The sequence below is a fragment of the Lepisma saccharinum genome, chromosome 1 (genome assembly GCF_977018435.1).
Source record: "Lepisma saccharinum chromosome 1, izLepSacc3.1, whole genome shotgun sequence".
NCBI lineage: Eukaryota > Metazoa > Arthropoda > Insecta > Zygentoma > Lepismatidae > Lepisma > Lepisma saccharinum.
Window position 1 is genome coordinate 208,967,818 of NC_139229.1, and position 17,066 is coordinate 208,984,883.

Here is a 17,066-nt window from a genome sequence, read left to right on the forward strand (position 1 = left end):
TATCTCTTCATAAAGATCATTGAATGACAGGTGGATATTGTCATTAATTATTTACATGATCTTCTAATTTTTAAGTATACCTGAAAGCAATGAAACATATTTCTGGTTAGAGCGATTCGGTGATTATTGGACTGGACCTAAGAAATACCAGCAAATATAATCTTTACATGTATTTTCCGTAATCAACATTACTGCGGCGACGTGTGAGAAGTCAGTTACATTTTACAAAAAGGAGAAACATTACTTATTTTTTTAAAAAAAATACCAAGTCTGACTTTATTATTTTGGTACCAGGGCAAACCAACATATATACAACAATTAGAATCAACCAATTCAGCATAAATGCAAGTACAAAATTTGTAATGCTCAGATGTTTATTACTATATCTATGGCAAGAAAGCTTTATAACACAAAATCACCAGATTGTGCTTCTATAGAGCTACGTAGAATTGCTCCAACTAGCAGATTTCTTTCACAAAGCCTTGAACTACCGTTGCATGTGAGCTACCCCTTTCATTGGTCAATGCCTTTTGTGAAGAAGTGTGGGCTGATTGGTTTTCTGAACCTAGAAAATAAGAAAAAAATGCATTATATATTCAATTAAAATGGAGACGAGAGAGAGAGATAGAGAGAGAGAGAGAGAGAGAGAAGACCAAATTTCAGATATTTGACCATCTCTATTTAATACTATATTACGTACATTTAGTTTCACATTTTTATGGTTCCAAATGCCAAGAACTCTTCACACAGATGATGATATTTGCACAATAATAGTTTCAATTACAGCAATTATGGTAGATGTCACTTCACTGTATGTAAACATATCTGCCATTTTATACAATGACTGGCTTTTGAGTAGGCAATGGGAAGTAACTACTGTCTCCACAAAATTATGAGTAAATACAAAAAATAATCTACTAAAAATTACTGTAATTTGTGGAAGTAGCAACTCGTAAAAATGCTTTCTCTCTATCCATCCCCCCTTTCGACAATAAAAAGTACTACAATGTTATGATTTTACTCCTAAATTGAATCAGTGGGTTGCGCCATTCTTGCGTCACCGAAACCCTGCAGGTAAAATACACGCTTCTAGTGAAAAATAATCAAGATTACTGTAAACATGGGCGTAACTTGGGGTCTAATTTTGAAGCGGGGGGGCGGGGGGAGGGGGCAGACTCGAAAAGTTTTCCATCTCATAAAAATAGTATCCAGGATTATTTGCTAAATATTTTTGTGATATTTACGGAATCACAAATATATATTCTTTATTACTGTACTTTGTTCCTACTTCTTAGAGCCGCATTATGAAAGAACCTTGTCGGGAAACTTATAACGTGAGATTAAAGAATTTTACATATATAGGATATCTCCGTTGAATTCATGGGGTTATCTAAAATTTTAAAAACCATAGACAACTTTCGTGGACCCTAAATCTTTAGAAACCATACGTTTAGATTGTGACGTGTATTTCAACGGGGATATGGCTAAAATTCTAATACTACAGAATTTAAACGTTGCTATTACAGTGTAATATAATCAGCCAATCCCTTTCTTTAATGGAACTTACCACTTACCAAATAATCAAGAAAGAGGCAAAATTAACGAGACTGTGTACTGATGATATTGAAGTCATCTTTATTACCGTAATACTTTTTTTCTTCTCTGTATAAGTTATAGCGTAGGGATCGCCAAAACGTCAATCAGGAGCTATCGGGGATGTTTTCCTGGCTCGTGGGTGGTTAACTTGAGTTTGTGTTTTAAGTCCACTTTATGCACAGTAAGGCTGATCGGGAATGGACCTACAGTTTAAAGTGGTATCCGAACCACTATGTACCTCCACCGGGTATCGTACTCAGGACCCCTTGATTACAAGGCGACGAAGCTACCACTTCGCCATCGGGGAGGTACCTGGTGAATGGTTGGCGCCGCACTGTAGGTGCTGGCAGAGATCTTCAGGAATCTTTTGAAGCATCTTGCCAATTGCAGCGTCACGAAAGGCTGTGAACAGCCAGGTCAGTATTTCAAGAAGCAATTATAGTAACAATCCTCCAATACAACAGAATCGTGCTGTCTCATGCAACTAAACCTTGACAGTGACGTACACATTCGTGCTAATAAAAATTAACGTATTTTCAGGATGTTCATAAGCGCAGCTGAAAATATTCGCCTATCATGTGTCAAATATCGGAAGAGATAAATTTTGGTGTACTTATTTGACCTACCAATAATATCTCAGGGCAACATAAATTAACTCGATCGATTTGTCAGCATAAAGTAATTTGGCGCTATATTGAAAAGAAGCAAATATGTAGGTTTACATCTTCCAAACAGATGTTAACGTAACATAATTTTTAGTATTGGCCCGTCCGTCTCTCTACTAAAAAGAGTAATGTCATTAGATCTTAGAGTTTTTAAGAATCAATCAAGTTTCAATCCACCCTTGGTAATTTGCCATTTTTTTTCACAATTGGAAAGTATACTCTGTCGCAGGAGTCTGTGGAGTCAGCAAATGAAAACAAGTCATCTGCGGAAATAGTGACTCGAGAGGGCTCGAGCAATGAACGCGTGAAAGGAAAGAGATTGCGTGGAAGGCCAACGCGGCTGATTTGCTTCGCCCACTCGCTTTCTCCCCTTATCTACGTTATGCGCGGCGTAACTCCACAGACTCCTGGGACAGAATGTAGCTCCTGGTGAGCTTGGCTTAGCGATCTATGCTATAGCGTAATAAAGCCATATACCTGTACGTTAGCGCAGTCGTCAACAGTAATTTCATCTTCCGCTTTCATCTCACAACTTCTACTCTTTCTTGCAGATCTGGAATGAAAAATAGACAGGTTAACGCCTGAGAAATAATCATGTTGATATTTGTAATTTTTATGAAAAGCCGTTATTTATGGTCCTATTGTTTCATTATCTTTTGTATTCATAGCCTACCAGTGATTCAATATTGAATTGCTATGGTAAATAATAAATATTAAAGTGCATTCATTGCATTGTCTTGCTATAATTTGTGACTTTCCGCAAGGAGGTTCTGGAATGCTATTACTTCCATTATCTTTGAGCAAAAATTTACTAATTTCACACTTACCTCCGGCAAACGCTTCTTCTTGCATTCCCAAAGTTTATCGGCATGTTGACAACATGATATTTCATCTGAAAAATATAGCAATATTTCACATTTTGCCTGTAGATATAATGAAAAAGTAATAAATAATTAGCTCATGTGCAAAATGACGAGATAAAAACTGTTTTGAAATAAACAGATGGATAATAGTGTACTAGGTTACATTTGATACTCCAATGGGAAATCCCCACGTTTTAAGTATTATTCCAAATATTATCCTAAGATTATACTAAACTTTCTCTCTATGTTAGACATATTATAGATATTCTATTTAATCGCATAATAGAAAAGAAACAAACTTAAATTGCAATATCATTTGAAATAATAACAATAGTCGTTATTTTGCTGGCTTCGCTTGTTGGTAATAAATTAAATTATATAAATATGCATTTAAACAGTGTTTGTTGAGTGGAGAATAAGATTTATAAAACCCACAATTTGAGTATTTAACGTAATTTGTTACACAAGTTAGAAAAATCAACCTGGGCAAATAAAATAACATGCTGAATCCATGTGACCCATGCAATTATTGTTTCACGAAACATTACAGACCCCTAGCTAGAAATTCCTAAGCCCAGGGCGAGAATATAATAAGGTTTCCCCTTCGAAGAACTCGCCCCTCTGCTTGGGGTAAATATAATTATTTTTGTAATGCATAGCAATAAAGTTAGAATTGCGAATTTGTTATTATTATTATTTGTTTTGTTTTATTTGGTAACGTGCAAGGTGTTACTATATGAAGTACACTTAGTACAACTATTACAGCATACAGGGGATCAATAATACAAAAATATTGCTAATAGAAGTACATCATCCAAATGATGCACCTGCTTTCAATTAAGCAGTATACCAACACTAAGCGTTATGTGTTCAAGAAGTGATGTCATTAATGAATATCGAGAACATTGTGCATGTCTTGTAATCAGTTATAGTAGTATAAAACTTCACATTTACCTCAGTTAAACGACAAACAGGCGTTTAGGTACACTGAGAGCGAACCGAGTAAGAAAATTTTTACATCCATTTCTTTGAAGGCTTTCAAGAATATTAACTTAATGGGGTGTCAATACTTTCTTAGGATCCCCCGATATTTACTCTCTTCCAGCTTCTGTTTTCGCACGTTTGGAGCCGAAAACGTGTGGATACCATACGGCTAAATATAGTCCCCAAAATATGATATTCGAACTCTCCCTCCACTACAGAAATCTCTTGACAATTTAAGATTTTACACTTGATCAAGAGCTTAATATCTCCTCCCTTTTATTTAATATTCAGTCCTCCCACCAAAATGTCCATGCTAATTTTATAGATTTTTGTTTATATTGAAGAGTGGATATTGCCTCCTGCCAAATATATAATTCTCAGTCCCGACACCAGAATTTCCGCAACAGCCTAAGACATTAGTAATACCACAGATAAGTGGTAATATACAAGAATTGGATACCCCCTCAATTTAATGCTAACTAAAATACCCGCCATAATCTAAGTCTTAACACTGATATTCAAGAGTAAGATATTGCTCCCCCCCCCCAAACGTTTAATTCTCATTCCCTTTGGAAGTCTACAAATTGCTATTTATATAGCAGCAATGGTTAATTAATAACGTAATTCAACCTGTGTCCACTGCTATTTTGTTCACGTCAAATTTCCATTATAAAAATCCTCCTTCCAAATTTGGGTAAACGCAACGTGCGTCCACAAACCTACCTGTGGGCACCCACCCCTGCCCCTAAATGCTTTCTTTTCTTCATCTAATGGATAAAATGTAGTGCATTTAAGGTGTAAAGTTTTTATATATATTTTAGAAAAAAATATAAATGTTGAATTTTATATTATTTGAAAATAAATAAAAATCCTCCCAAAAATCAGAACGGCGCATTTTGCGCCATAATTTCCCCTGTGGGCACCCCTGGTATAAGTTATTTAGCATACCTGTTTTGGGAATTTCCTCGAAGCAATCGTGTGTGAGCTGAATCAGCTGAGGCCTCAGATCCTCGTTTCCAATCTCTCTCTCCAGCATCTTCTCATAGAGGTCAGCATCTGGGCATTCTTCAGTATTCAACTGAATGAGCATATGATATATATTATTTAATTAATATCTTATTTAATTATATAATTATAACACACAAATGAAAATCAAATAATTGTGATTAGAAGGTCAACACAAATATTTCCAGAGAAATTGCCCATTTAATGACATTACTCGACTTCGGGTACAGTTGAGTTCGTTTCCTAGATAAATATGAGACTTTCATTGGGGAAAGGACGAATTTACACGTCACACACTATATGCGCAGAATTTTTACGTACTTTATAACACAAAATCTGTGCTTCTAATCTTCTATTGTCTCTTTACACGTTAACTTTTAGAATGATTAGCAGTGCATTTTGAGGGATTGTAACTTTAAAATTCCGTTTAATATACAGATTTTTAAACTATAAATGCTATGCAGAGTAGAGCCATAAGGATGGTTAAAATGTTAATTACTGACTTAAAATGTAATGCCATATGTAAAAAACACACACATTGTTCCTAAAAACTTTCTCTGTATTGTCATTAGCTGACTCTACTTACATTACTCTTTTTAATCATTTATCAATTTTTTTTATCCGACTTTGATTCAGTTATTTATGGTCATGTGCATAGAGTATAGAATTTCAGATTCTGATTCTACCTAGGTGTATATATATTTTGGAAAATTTTAAAAGAATTTTCACAATTTTATAAAAATAATTAGTAAGTTCTAGAGCTAGAAGAAAATACTCACCCCACCAAGTTCCTTCATGATACAATGTGATATGCACTGAAACGAAAGGAGAAATTTTGTTAAAGTTGCACACATGACTATTATTTGAGACAATAATAACTAAATCAATTGATTCAAGATTATAATTTCCAAGTACAGGTTGATTAATATTTATAATTAATATACACACATACACACACACACACGTATATATATTCATTCATTCATTGTTTTCTGCCTAATTGGCAGGTTTTTCACTGCAATCTCCAGCTTTCCCTGTTCTCTGCCTTACGCTTCGTAATAGCATACGACCCAGTTAATTTAATATCATCCATAAGCTGATATCTCTTTCTTCCACGGACTTTTCTTCCTTCAACCATTCCCTCCAAGGCATCTCTTAGCAGGCAGTTTCTTCTTAGACAGTGTCCTAACCAGTTTCTTTTCCTCTTCTTGATGGTCTCCAGTATAGATCTTTTTTCACCAACTCTTTTCAGTACGGCTTCGTTTCTTACCTTGTCTGTCCATTTTACACGCTCCATTTTTCGCCATGTCCACATTTCAAAAGCTTCGAGTCGTTTCTCTTCATTTCTTCTCAACGTCCAGGTTTCTGCACCATATAGTGCTACACTCCACACAAAACATTTCACTAATCCCTTCCTTAGACCTATGTCCATGGGTCCACAAAAAACATTTTTTCTTCTATTGAAAGCTTCTTTTGCTATTGCGATTCTCATTTTCACTTCTTGGTTGCAGCTCATGTCACTGCTTATAGTGCATCCGAGGTACTTGAAGCTATCCACTTGCTGGATTCTTTCACTGTTTGTTCTCACATTAATATTCCTTGGTTTCCGTCCTATAACCATTGCCTTTGTCTTCTTTACATTAATCTTCATTCCATACTGCTCACATCTGCTGTTTAACTCTTCTAACATACTATTTATGATTATTTCATCCTCAGCGAATAATGCCATGTCATCAGCAAATCTTATGCAGTTTATTCTTCTTCCTCCCAATTTGACACCTCCTGTGCCCTGGAAACAAGTTTTCACTATATCTTCTAAATAGATATTAAACAAAGTAGGCGATAGGCAGCATCCTTGTCGTACTCCTCTTCCAATTTCACAGCCTTCTGTCATTTCGTCTCCTGTTCTCACTTTAACTCGTTGATTCATGTATAAGTTGCTTAGAAGTCTTCTCTCTTTCCAATCTACGCCAATTTTCTTCAGAATTTCTAAAAGTTTAACCCAATTCACTCTATCAAAGGCTTTCTCCAGGTCTACAAATACTACAAACACCTCCTTTCCTTTCTCTAAATATCTTTCCCCAATGGTCCTCAGTAAACCAATTGCATCCCTTGTACCTCTTCCTTTCCTGAAACCAAACTGTTCTTCCTCTAACTCGCCACTGACCTTCGAGTATAGGCGTCTGTTCAGAATTCTTAGAAGAATTTTTGCCGAGTGAGATATCAAGCTGATTGTCCTGTACTCAGAACATTTTCTGGCATTGCTTTTCTTCTGCAGAGGTACCAAAACAGTCTCCGTGAAATCTTGTGGCCAATCCCCTTTCTCATAGATTTCATTGCATAAGTGCAGTATTTCTCTTTTTCCATCTCCCAGGCATTTGATAAGTTCAACAGGAATTTCATCAGTGCCCGTTGCTTTCCCATTCCTCATTTCTTTGAGTGCTTGCTCAAATTCTTCATTCAGGATATAGTATCCTTTCTCATCATCAGGCACGTCGTCTTCATTTTCTACATTCAGACTGTCTGGGCGATTCTCTTTCTGGTAGAGCTCTTCAACGTACTTTCCCCACACATTCGATATTCCTTTTTTGTCTGTGATTTCACATCCTTCCTCGTCTTCTATCATCCACATTGTTTTCCATTTCTTCTTTTGGAAGCCCAAGCAGTTTACTTCACGATACATCAAGTCATACCTTCCTCTTTTTTCCAGTTCTTCAATTTCTTCACATTTTTGTTTCATCCATTGTTCTTTTGCCCTGTCAGTTTCTCTTCTTAGCTGGTTATTCAGTATCTTGTAATTATGTCTTCCCTCTTCTGTATTTACATTCTTCCATTTTCTCCGTTCCTCCATTTTTTCCAGCATACTTTCAGTAATCCATGGTTTCTTTGCACTTTTCCTTTCCCTGTAGCCTATTGTTTCATCCACTGCCTTCTGTAAGCAGCTTTTTATTCCATCCCACATCTCATCCTTATTGTTACAACTAGCTTTAAACTTATTGTAGTTTCCTTGGAAATGTTCTGCAAATTTTTGTCTTTCGTCTTCTTCCCTTAGCTTCTCTAAGTGGGGTTTCTTGCTCACCTGGTTTTGGGTTATCTTCTTCAATGTAAGATTGATTTCTCCTATTAGCAAGATGTGGTCTGAATTAATGTCAGCTCCTGGCAATGTCTTCGCATTTTTCAAACAATTTCGAAATCTTTCTTGTACCAGTATGTAATCTATCTGGTATCTTTTACAATCTCTTGGACATATCCAGGTGTACCTCCTTCTCTTATGTTGCTGGAACAGTGTGTTTCCAACAATTAGGGAGTTTCTTTTACAGAAATTTACCAGGCTTTCCCCTCTCTCATTTCTCTCGCCTAATCCATATCTTCCTACTGTACTTCCATCCTGCCTTTCTCCTACTACAGCATTCCAATCACCCATTACGATAATGCACGATCCCTTTCTCTCTTTTTCAATCAATTCCTCTATCTTCTCATAGTTTTCCTCCACTTCTTCTTCTGACAACCCACTATGTGGCATATACACTTGAATTAACACTAAGTCTTTCTTTTATTTCTAATTCTATCACTTATATGGTAACAAGAAGAACATAAAGTCTGTGCGGTTTTCTCTAGTGATTTGTCACAATATTTGAAACAGTTCAAAAACAACAAAAAAGAGAGAATATTATATAGTTGTTGTATACAATTACATAATTAGGTGTGGTACTTGGCGATACGTCTCAAAATTATATAGTCGTACCACAGCTAAACGTAGTTTACACACTAATATTGTTAAAATTTGAATTTTAAAATAAACAGTTTTAGTTAAACAATGCGAAATAGAGAGAGCACACTCTTATTCTTTTTCCGGACCACATTCTCAATGGACAATTTTCCTCTTTCTGCCGCTCGCAAATGCACATAGCGGATTGCACATACTTTTATTTAAGAAATCCTTACATTGTTCGAAATTTTCAATTCTGAATTACTAATATGTCCATGAGTTTTTTTTTATTTATTTACAAATCTCGCTAGCTACCAGCTTAAGCTGCTAAGTCTCCATACCAATGCGTCGAAGTAAGATGAGATGCAGGGAATGGCCCTGAAAGCAGCCCCCCCCCCAACTGTCTTATTGTAATCATGTTAAACATAGGAGCACCCCCCCCCCTCCCCAGCTACTCCCAGGCTCGACCAAACATCTCCCTCAGTCAACAATTTCCACTTGAAGCACTTGTTTCTACTATAAGTTAAACAATATTTAATACAACTTAAATAATATACATACCAGTACATACACTGTTAAGTAATGCTAATAGAACTTACCTCTCCATTAGTTTTGCAGACACCTATCACCTTCTTTGTTTCATCTGATATTTGAAAATTGCAACCATGGGGCTAGAACGAGATAATGAAAAAATAATGTTATGGAAAAACATAATTTGTAAAAATAAATATTTTTGAAACACTAATATTATGAATGAAGAACCATTCTATTCAACATTGTATGGAAAAATTTTGTATTAAAAGGATGTTAGGCGAATAACTAACACCAGGAATTTTTCTATAGTCTAGCAGTAATCAAGAAGATCTCATGTTCAATTTCCGGTGGTGAAATTTACCAATTTGGTTCTTATCCCAGGTCGAGTTCTAATTGGTCTCCATGAAATAAGGGGATTGTCACAAACTACCTTTGAAGTTGTTAGGCTGAAGAAGGGTAACTGAATTAATCTTAATTACGAATTTTCGGAATATTAATTAGATATTGACAATAACTTACTTCTGGCCATAGCCGTGCGCAGACCCTCTGATTAGGGGGGGCAAAAGCCTTGAATGTTCAGTCGGGAAAGAAAAACCTCATTTTAACTCAATGTTTTACTTTTATTGCATTGGTGTGTATATGCGTGTGCGTGTGTGCGTGTGTGTATATATATAACATAAGAAAAGTTTTTGATCCAAATGTTTGCAAATTGAAAACAGTATTGATTTAATATGACGCAAAAAAATTCACGGAACGCCATGGCATTCTCTTTTACAATTTTGCTCATTCAGATTGTTCGGCGTCCAGGGACAACTCCCGTCGCCCCCTAGCTACGGCTATGGACTTGACAAGACTTTAAGAAAAGGAGATACCGCGAGTGAAGCGAGCAAGAAAATTTTACGAAATGTACTTTTGTTTGTATAAAATTATGCCCCCCTGCAGGTGCTCCTGGCCGTCTGGAAGAAATGATGCAAGAAAGACGTGAAAACTAATTCCATTTTGAGTATTCTTTTGTCCTGCTACTGTTAATTTCTGCGATAATCTTCCTTTCTCTTACCTCAATGTTTGCCCCCTAGAATTGATTTCCGTCCAAAGGCAATGCCCCTATGTCCCTTTCTTGGTTGGGCCACTTCACCCCCTTCCCCCGTATTTGCTTTGAACTTTCATCGGCTTGAAATACTTCATTTTCTCCAATAATACGTAACGTTAATACAATGTAGGGGAATGGAACGTCCTTCGAAAACTAATATCAACCTAAAAGTATATATTTCACACTTATAATTTAATTTCAGTCATAATAATTTACATTAATCATTATGTAATGGGGAACGCAAGTATGCGATAATTTCAGATTCAAGTGGTGTTTTTAAGGGGGCAGCACTACTATCTGGGTAATATGCCCCATGGGAAAATATCTTGCTTGTCCCTACATGGAAAAAATCTACGAACGTCCGTCATTAAGGGGGCAATTGCCCCCCTTTCCCTCCCGTGCGCACGCCTATGCTTCTGGCCTGTGTGGTGGAGTTAGCGCAACGCCAGGGGTTGTAGGTTTGAATCCCAAGTTTAAAGCGTAGATGTGATGTCATTCAATCTCATCGTCGTATGAAGTGTTGCATTTGAATATTTTTTCGTGGTGGAGGGGGGAATTCTAGTATCTTCTTATGAAATATAGGGATATTAAATTAATTATGTGTATAACACACCTACAACAGTCAGAAATTTACGACCAGAGAGTGGATGCAGTAACCAGAGCTGAGGATTTCCCCCTTCACTCTTCCTTCGAATGCCACCCCTCGTGGTGTACAGTTGGATGCAATAGTAATGTTCTATAAATTGTCCTTGACTATTTTCTTTAATTTTTCTCTTGCATCCTTCATGTCAGCACCTTGTTTGGAGCTTTGTTTCAATTCTTGAAACTCTCACTGGGTTAATCAACATGCATGAACATGGTGATGGGCAATTTTCTTGGTAATACTTATGCATCCCATTGTACGTCCTATGCATATTTGTTTTTAATGCCACTTTGGCTAAGCGCGATGAATGATGATTACATTAAATTGAAGAAAAGACGCTCAGGCCAGGACTCGAACCTGTATGCAGGGATCGACCGCTTAACGTACTCTGCCACTGAAACTGCCTCGTCGTTGTGATTAATGTAAAGAGGTAAAGTTGCGTCTTAAAGAACCAAATAGATAAAAACCATAAGTTACAAACTCTCGGCCATCCTCTAACCGCCGGCTCCCGTGGCGGAGTGGTTAGCACATCGCGCCACGACGCCAGGGGTCCAGGGTTCCGATCCCAGCTCGGACATGGATGTTTGTGAGTGTCCATTCCTCAATTTTCATCATATCATCACTCATCCCCATCTTTGCAAATTAGCCAAAAGTGGCACAAAAAGCGAAGTAAAATAAAGCAAATCAAATCAAAATCAAGCCATCCTCTAACTCTAAAGCCTGTTCCATTCAATTGTCAGAAATCTTGCTCAAATTAAGAATGGTTGGCAAAGAACTTGTTTTCTTTGCATAAAATACGCGTTATCACATACATTTATTAATTTAATGATACGTACAAACAGTGACGATACCTGATGCGTGCAATATATGTCATAAAATTAAGGACATTTTCATGTCTGCATTGACAAAAGAGTCGGAACAAGAAAGGAAAAGATTGTATCAGGACGTCTGGCAGCCTCACCTAAGAGATAACATTATTGCGGAAATAGTAACAACGTAACAGTCACCACTACTCGAAAAAGAAACGTATTTCTATCGGCGTTAAAAGTAGTAAAATCTTCCAAAGGCTTGAATTAGTTGCATCAGGGTACTTTAGAGAAATAAACAACTCAACCAGGCTTTGAAAGCTCATGTGTTACTCAGTTCGAGTTACTTCTTTTGAAACCTAATTTGTTACTCTATGATAGATTATAGATTATCTACAATTTGTAGATCGTTTCGTGTGGCATTCATGAACTTCAACTGGGCTGTTCTTTTTCGCTGATGATCATCTAAAATTAACACAAATGTTCATTAAATTATAATAAACATTAAATGTTTAAATATGAAAATATAAGGTACGGAAATTCAAAGTTACCTAAAACATTCTCGTAACGCATGGATAGTATGTGAATATTATTATTTTTTTTTAGCAAATAATATGTTTTTCATTACTGTTGAAACGTACCGAAAGTAACTGTAATAAAACTATAAACTCCTAACATCCCTCTGAGAACCAGGGTCTGCCAAGCATCTTTTCATTGGGCGACAAACCCCAAGGAGTCTCATTGCCGCTCTTTCCTGGCTTTCGAGAAGGGCGGAATCGAACCCGGGACCACTCGCACCAAAGGCGAGGGTGTTTTGCTACGTGGTATCCCCAGTAATAGTAATAATTAATTTAATTAACCGTTACCTGAAAAAATTGAGTAAACTTACTAATTTTAAAAAAGTAACTAGTTGAAAAAGTAACTGTTACTTCCAAACACTGAACTCACCCCAGCCGAAACGGTGTAAAAAACGACTGCGAAAAGTAGAAGACAGGCACCCCTCATGATGGTTGCAAGGAAAGACTTTTGAATGTGACAGGAAAGAGTCCATGCACCCTATCCTTTTATACTGGAACTGAGGGTCGTCGCAAAAGAGACGGTGTGACGTAGCAAATTGCCGCAATTTGCAATCAACGTACTTGGCAAACGTTACATCTTTGTAATGGCCCTCAGCGCTTCCTCTTCCATCCAACATACACTCCTCTTGTTATTCAACACTGTTACGAAACAATTAAATCTCGAGTCTCCTGCGTTTGGACACTTCGTTGGTAACCTTCGCGTGAAACGAATATTTGAAATTGCATTACGCGTGTCTGACCCCAGCGTTTTTGTTTGTGGTGTCTCGGAAAGCTATTTACTTCAAGGTCGACTCCGGGAATACCACACTTTGCCAGTTCTCAATGATAGTGTCTGAGATTTCATATTAATAACTGCTGATATATCAAAGGTCTATTTCGTTAGGTTATAAAATATTATTTTCTCGGAAACATGCCGTAAATATCTCGTTGTTTCGAAATGCCTTGTTTTTTTTTTCTTCTCTGGAGAACTGATGACATGTTTCTCTTCGCTTTCAGAGGGTTATATTTAAACACACACACACTAACACTCACACATTCAGTGCTTGAAGGGAGGGATGCTATCCCCCAGTTATGAAAATTTGCGTAAGCATCCTTCCACTCGCTTCAATGTATCCACGTTGATTCATACAAGCATCCCCTCACCCATTTCCAAACTCGGCCAAACAACCCTCGGCTAGGAATTTCCATTTCGATCACTCCACACACTGTTGAAGTTACTCCTGCAAATACCAAGCCATGAGGCTACTATACTCCCCTTCGGAAATAAACTTTCAAATTCCACGAACATTGAAAATTTTAACAGAAGATGAAGTGTTTGGCTTATAGTGTCCGAAAAGTCACGCAACCCGGTGTTTATGACCGTATAACGGAGTAGCGAAACGGAATGAGAAGAAACGCTTTCTGCCAAGAGAATGCCCTGTATATTGGGAAAATTTAGAGAGACAAACATATGTAAGAACATGCATGTTTTAATAACAAATAAGCAAAGTGTTGCCAAAGGCGGAAAAAAAATTTGCAAATCGTGTGTATTGATGCACAGAACTCACTGAGGTAAATTATTGCAACATTTCACAATACCAACTACCAATTTGGATGGCCTTTTATTGAATTTGACAGAAAAAGAACTTTGACGAGGTTTCCCAAAGAAACAAGAACAAGCTCAAGGTTTCAAATTATTTTAAAAGACTACAAATGTAGAGAAGCTTATTTAATTTTCTCAGGCACATTTGAATGAAGTAATTAAAATTAGAATTAATTTAGTACTACGTATCAGTAACGATTCTTATAACGATAAATACGAGAATCTCAGTGCAGGAATGAAAACAGCCTGACTAAATTAGAACGTCATCACATCTTCCCTGTGAAACAACCACTACGTATTTCGCAAAGTAAGTAAGCGGAAATTCGTTAGGAGACAGGATTTATTCAGAAGTTTTAATCTGGGTGGATGTAAGTTCGCTTTTAAGGGTAAATATAACGCCAAAATGACTACAAATTGGGCCTTTGTAAGAAAAACATTGGAGAGTGTTGTAAAAAAATATTCGTCGGAGGTGTGGTTAAATCACTGCTGGTTAATAGTTGATGAGTTCGGAGATGGAGGTAGCCTATGTATTTTCTTAGTAGCTTTCACTTTTTCGTTGATTTTTAATAATGTTCATGTTATAGTTTTGTGTTATAGCTCTGTCTATACGGGGATAGGCTCTATCGTATAATGCGATCTGGGCGCTTGCTTGCATTTATTTAATTTTTGTTTGAATTTTATTATTATTATTAATAATATCACTTTATTCACCTTCCAGTAGTTAAGCGTCGTTGCCTTGAAATCGAAGGGTCGCGGGTTCGATACCCGGAGGAGGCACATAGTTGATCAGATCCCACTTTAAACTGCAGGTTCGGTTCCGATTAGCCTGTCTGTGCATAAAGTGGACTTCAAATAAAAGCTTTAACAAATCCAGTAGTTTAGAGCAAGCGAAATGATAAGCTCGTTAAGTCGCTGTGATGAAACCAAAGAGTAGTGGCACTAACAAAGGGGCACGCACATTTTATCGAAAAATACCTGCTTCAAATTTTGGAGAATTATCAATAGCCTGTCCTACGAATTATGCCCCTACCGACCGATATTCTCTACTGGTATGAGGATTGTAGGAAGAATTAGATTCTTCTTAAATACGGAAATATAGCCTATATTTCCGCAAGGGTAGAAAGCGTTTATATTTTCTTGTCGTTGCAAATGTTCCACTTGTCAATAGAGATTCAAATATAAAAGAGCAGTGACGTTACCACAAGGTTAGTCAGGGTAGGGGCTAACGCTCCCTGACCTGATCGACCAGTCTCCCCTTTTCCTGTAGAGAACAAGGAAAATGAGACAAATTAACACTCTTTTAGCCCAAATTATATATTTTTGGATCGTATTTAAGGGCATATCAATTGCGAGAAAATATTCTCGCCCTCCATCTCTTCATTCATTTCTTTTCCGGCGTCATTGTGTATGAGATAGGGAAAACTATCAGTTTCAAGTAAGACGTTATTGTATCGGAAAAGAGAATTAAACAAAATTTAAAAAAATGTATTGTGTATGAACCAATCAGTGGCAAGGCAAGTGGAAGTCAATAACTAAAAAAAACAACAACTGGTATTTCTAAGAGAGGGGCATTTTTGTTGTTGCCTGTAAATTCATTTAGATACTGGAATGTCAGTGATTGTAAGAAAGTGTGTGTCTGTGTGTGTGGGGGGGGGGAGGTGGGGATAAGAGCGCGACATTTTTACCTGGTCTAGGGGCGGTGACACCTTAAATCCGGCCCTCGGTCTAAGAAGGGGTTATAACATCCAAGTCGTAGCTGCCGTACAGAGTCAACTCATTCACTAGTCGTTTATTGAACATAATATTGATTCAGTTTTGTTTACACTTTATAAACTTGGTTGGAACAGTTCTCATCTTCACATTGATGAATAGAAGACCGATTGAGTTGAGAGTAAAAAATGGGAAATTTAACGCGATTGAATAATATTGATTTATTTCAGTCTTTGAAAAGATTTTTTAAAAAAGTAACTGCTTTATGGTTCATTTGCTAAGAACGTAATTGTTATTTTTTTTAAAAAAATACTTACTTTTACAGTTACTTTATTCTGGATAAGATATAACTCGCACGTCTTTCAGCAGGTAGACAATTTTTTTTTTTTAAAAAAAAAAAGAAGCTATACTTGGAAAAATTACGTCATAACAAGCATTCGCAACCAATGTATAGGCATGAATATTAATATGTATTTTAACCTTTTTATGGCAAAACATAAATTTGTAAATTTATGTTGAGTCAACAAGCTTGTACAGGGCGTTTGTTGGGGATTATATCCATACAAGCATCTCCCCTCTTAACCCCAAGCTAGGAATGTCCACTTGAAGCACTGAGTGGCAGTACCTGAGATTAGAATCTGCGAACTCTGGTGTACTAATCGGATTTTTGATTTGACTGAGCTACGAGATTAAGTGATTTTAGCACAAAATGATCCATTGGCCGCAATGGACATTTCCACTACTTTTTTTAAATATCATTTTTAAAATCTACACCATCGACAAATAACCCCTGCAATTTTCCACGTTCATGTGCGTTCGTTTTTAGGTAAAAAAATCGAGTTTTTAATTTGCGAGCCGAGCGTTGCGCGGAAAACACACCTGCGCCATGTTGTGACGTCGTCGTTCGGCTCGTTCTGTCGTCTGCACTGCACTTCGCGTTGGCTGCAGTTGGTGTTAGGACGTGTCTGTGTTTGCTATGTGATAATGGATTGGAAAAGATACGTAGCTACTAGAACAGGAAAAGGTCGTTACCACTAAGCAAGCACTAAGTCAGTGCTTTACTACAGTTTACTCTGCTGAGTTAACATTACAAATAAGATTTTTTGTTGCCTTGTGCCGAAACAAGTTTCCATCGTGTGAGTTACAACTGCAGAGCAGCCCAAATGTTATAGCTGGTCAGTGTTGTGGATATCACAGTGGAAAATAAAGATTTCACCATTATGCACAAATACGAGTACCAGATGCTCCAATATGATATTTCTCAATGTACCCACGAAAAAAAACAGGCGACTTGTTTGTGT

General features: G+C 37.0%; 1 protein-coding gene across 1 annotated transcript; it reads right to left on the reverse strand.

The window, feature by feature from the left end:
* Window positions 1-343: 343 nt before the first annotated feature.
* LOC145991506 (uncharacterized) lies at window positions 344-12,980 on the reverse strand. The gene is made up of 7 exons (XM_083127529.1): window positions 12,844-12,980; window positions 9,422-9,493; window positions 5,893-5,928; window positions 5,057-5,186; window positions 3,089-3,153; window positions 2,739-2,814; window positions 344-565 (listed from the first exon to the last, which is right to left on the reverse strand). Exons 1-6 carry the CDS (start codon window positions 12,898-12,900, stop codon window positions 2,797-2,799), a joined length of 378 nt encoding a protein of 125 aa, XP_082983655.1. The 5' UTR covers window positions 12,901-12,980; the 3' UTR covers window positions 344-565; window positions 2,739-2,796.
* Window positions 12,981-17,066: the final 4,086 nt, after the last annotated feature.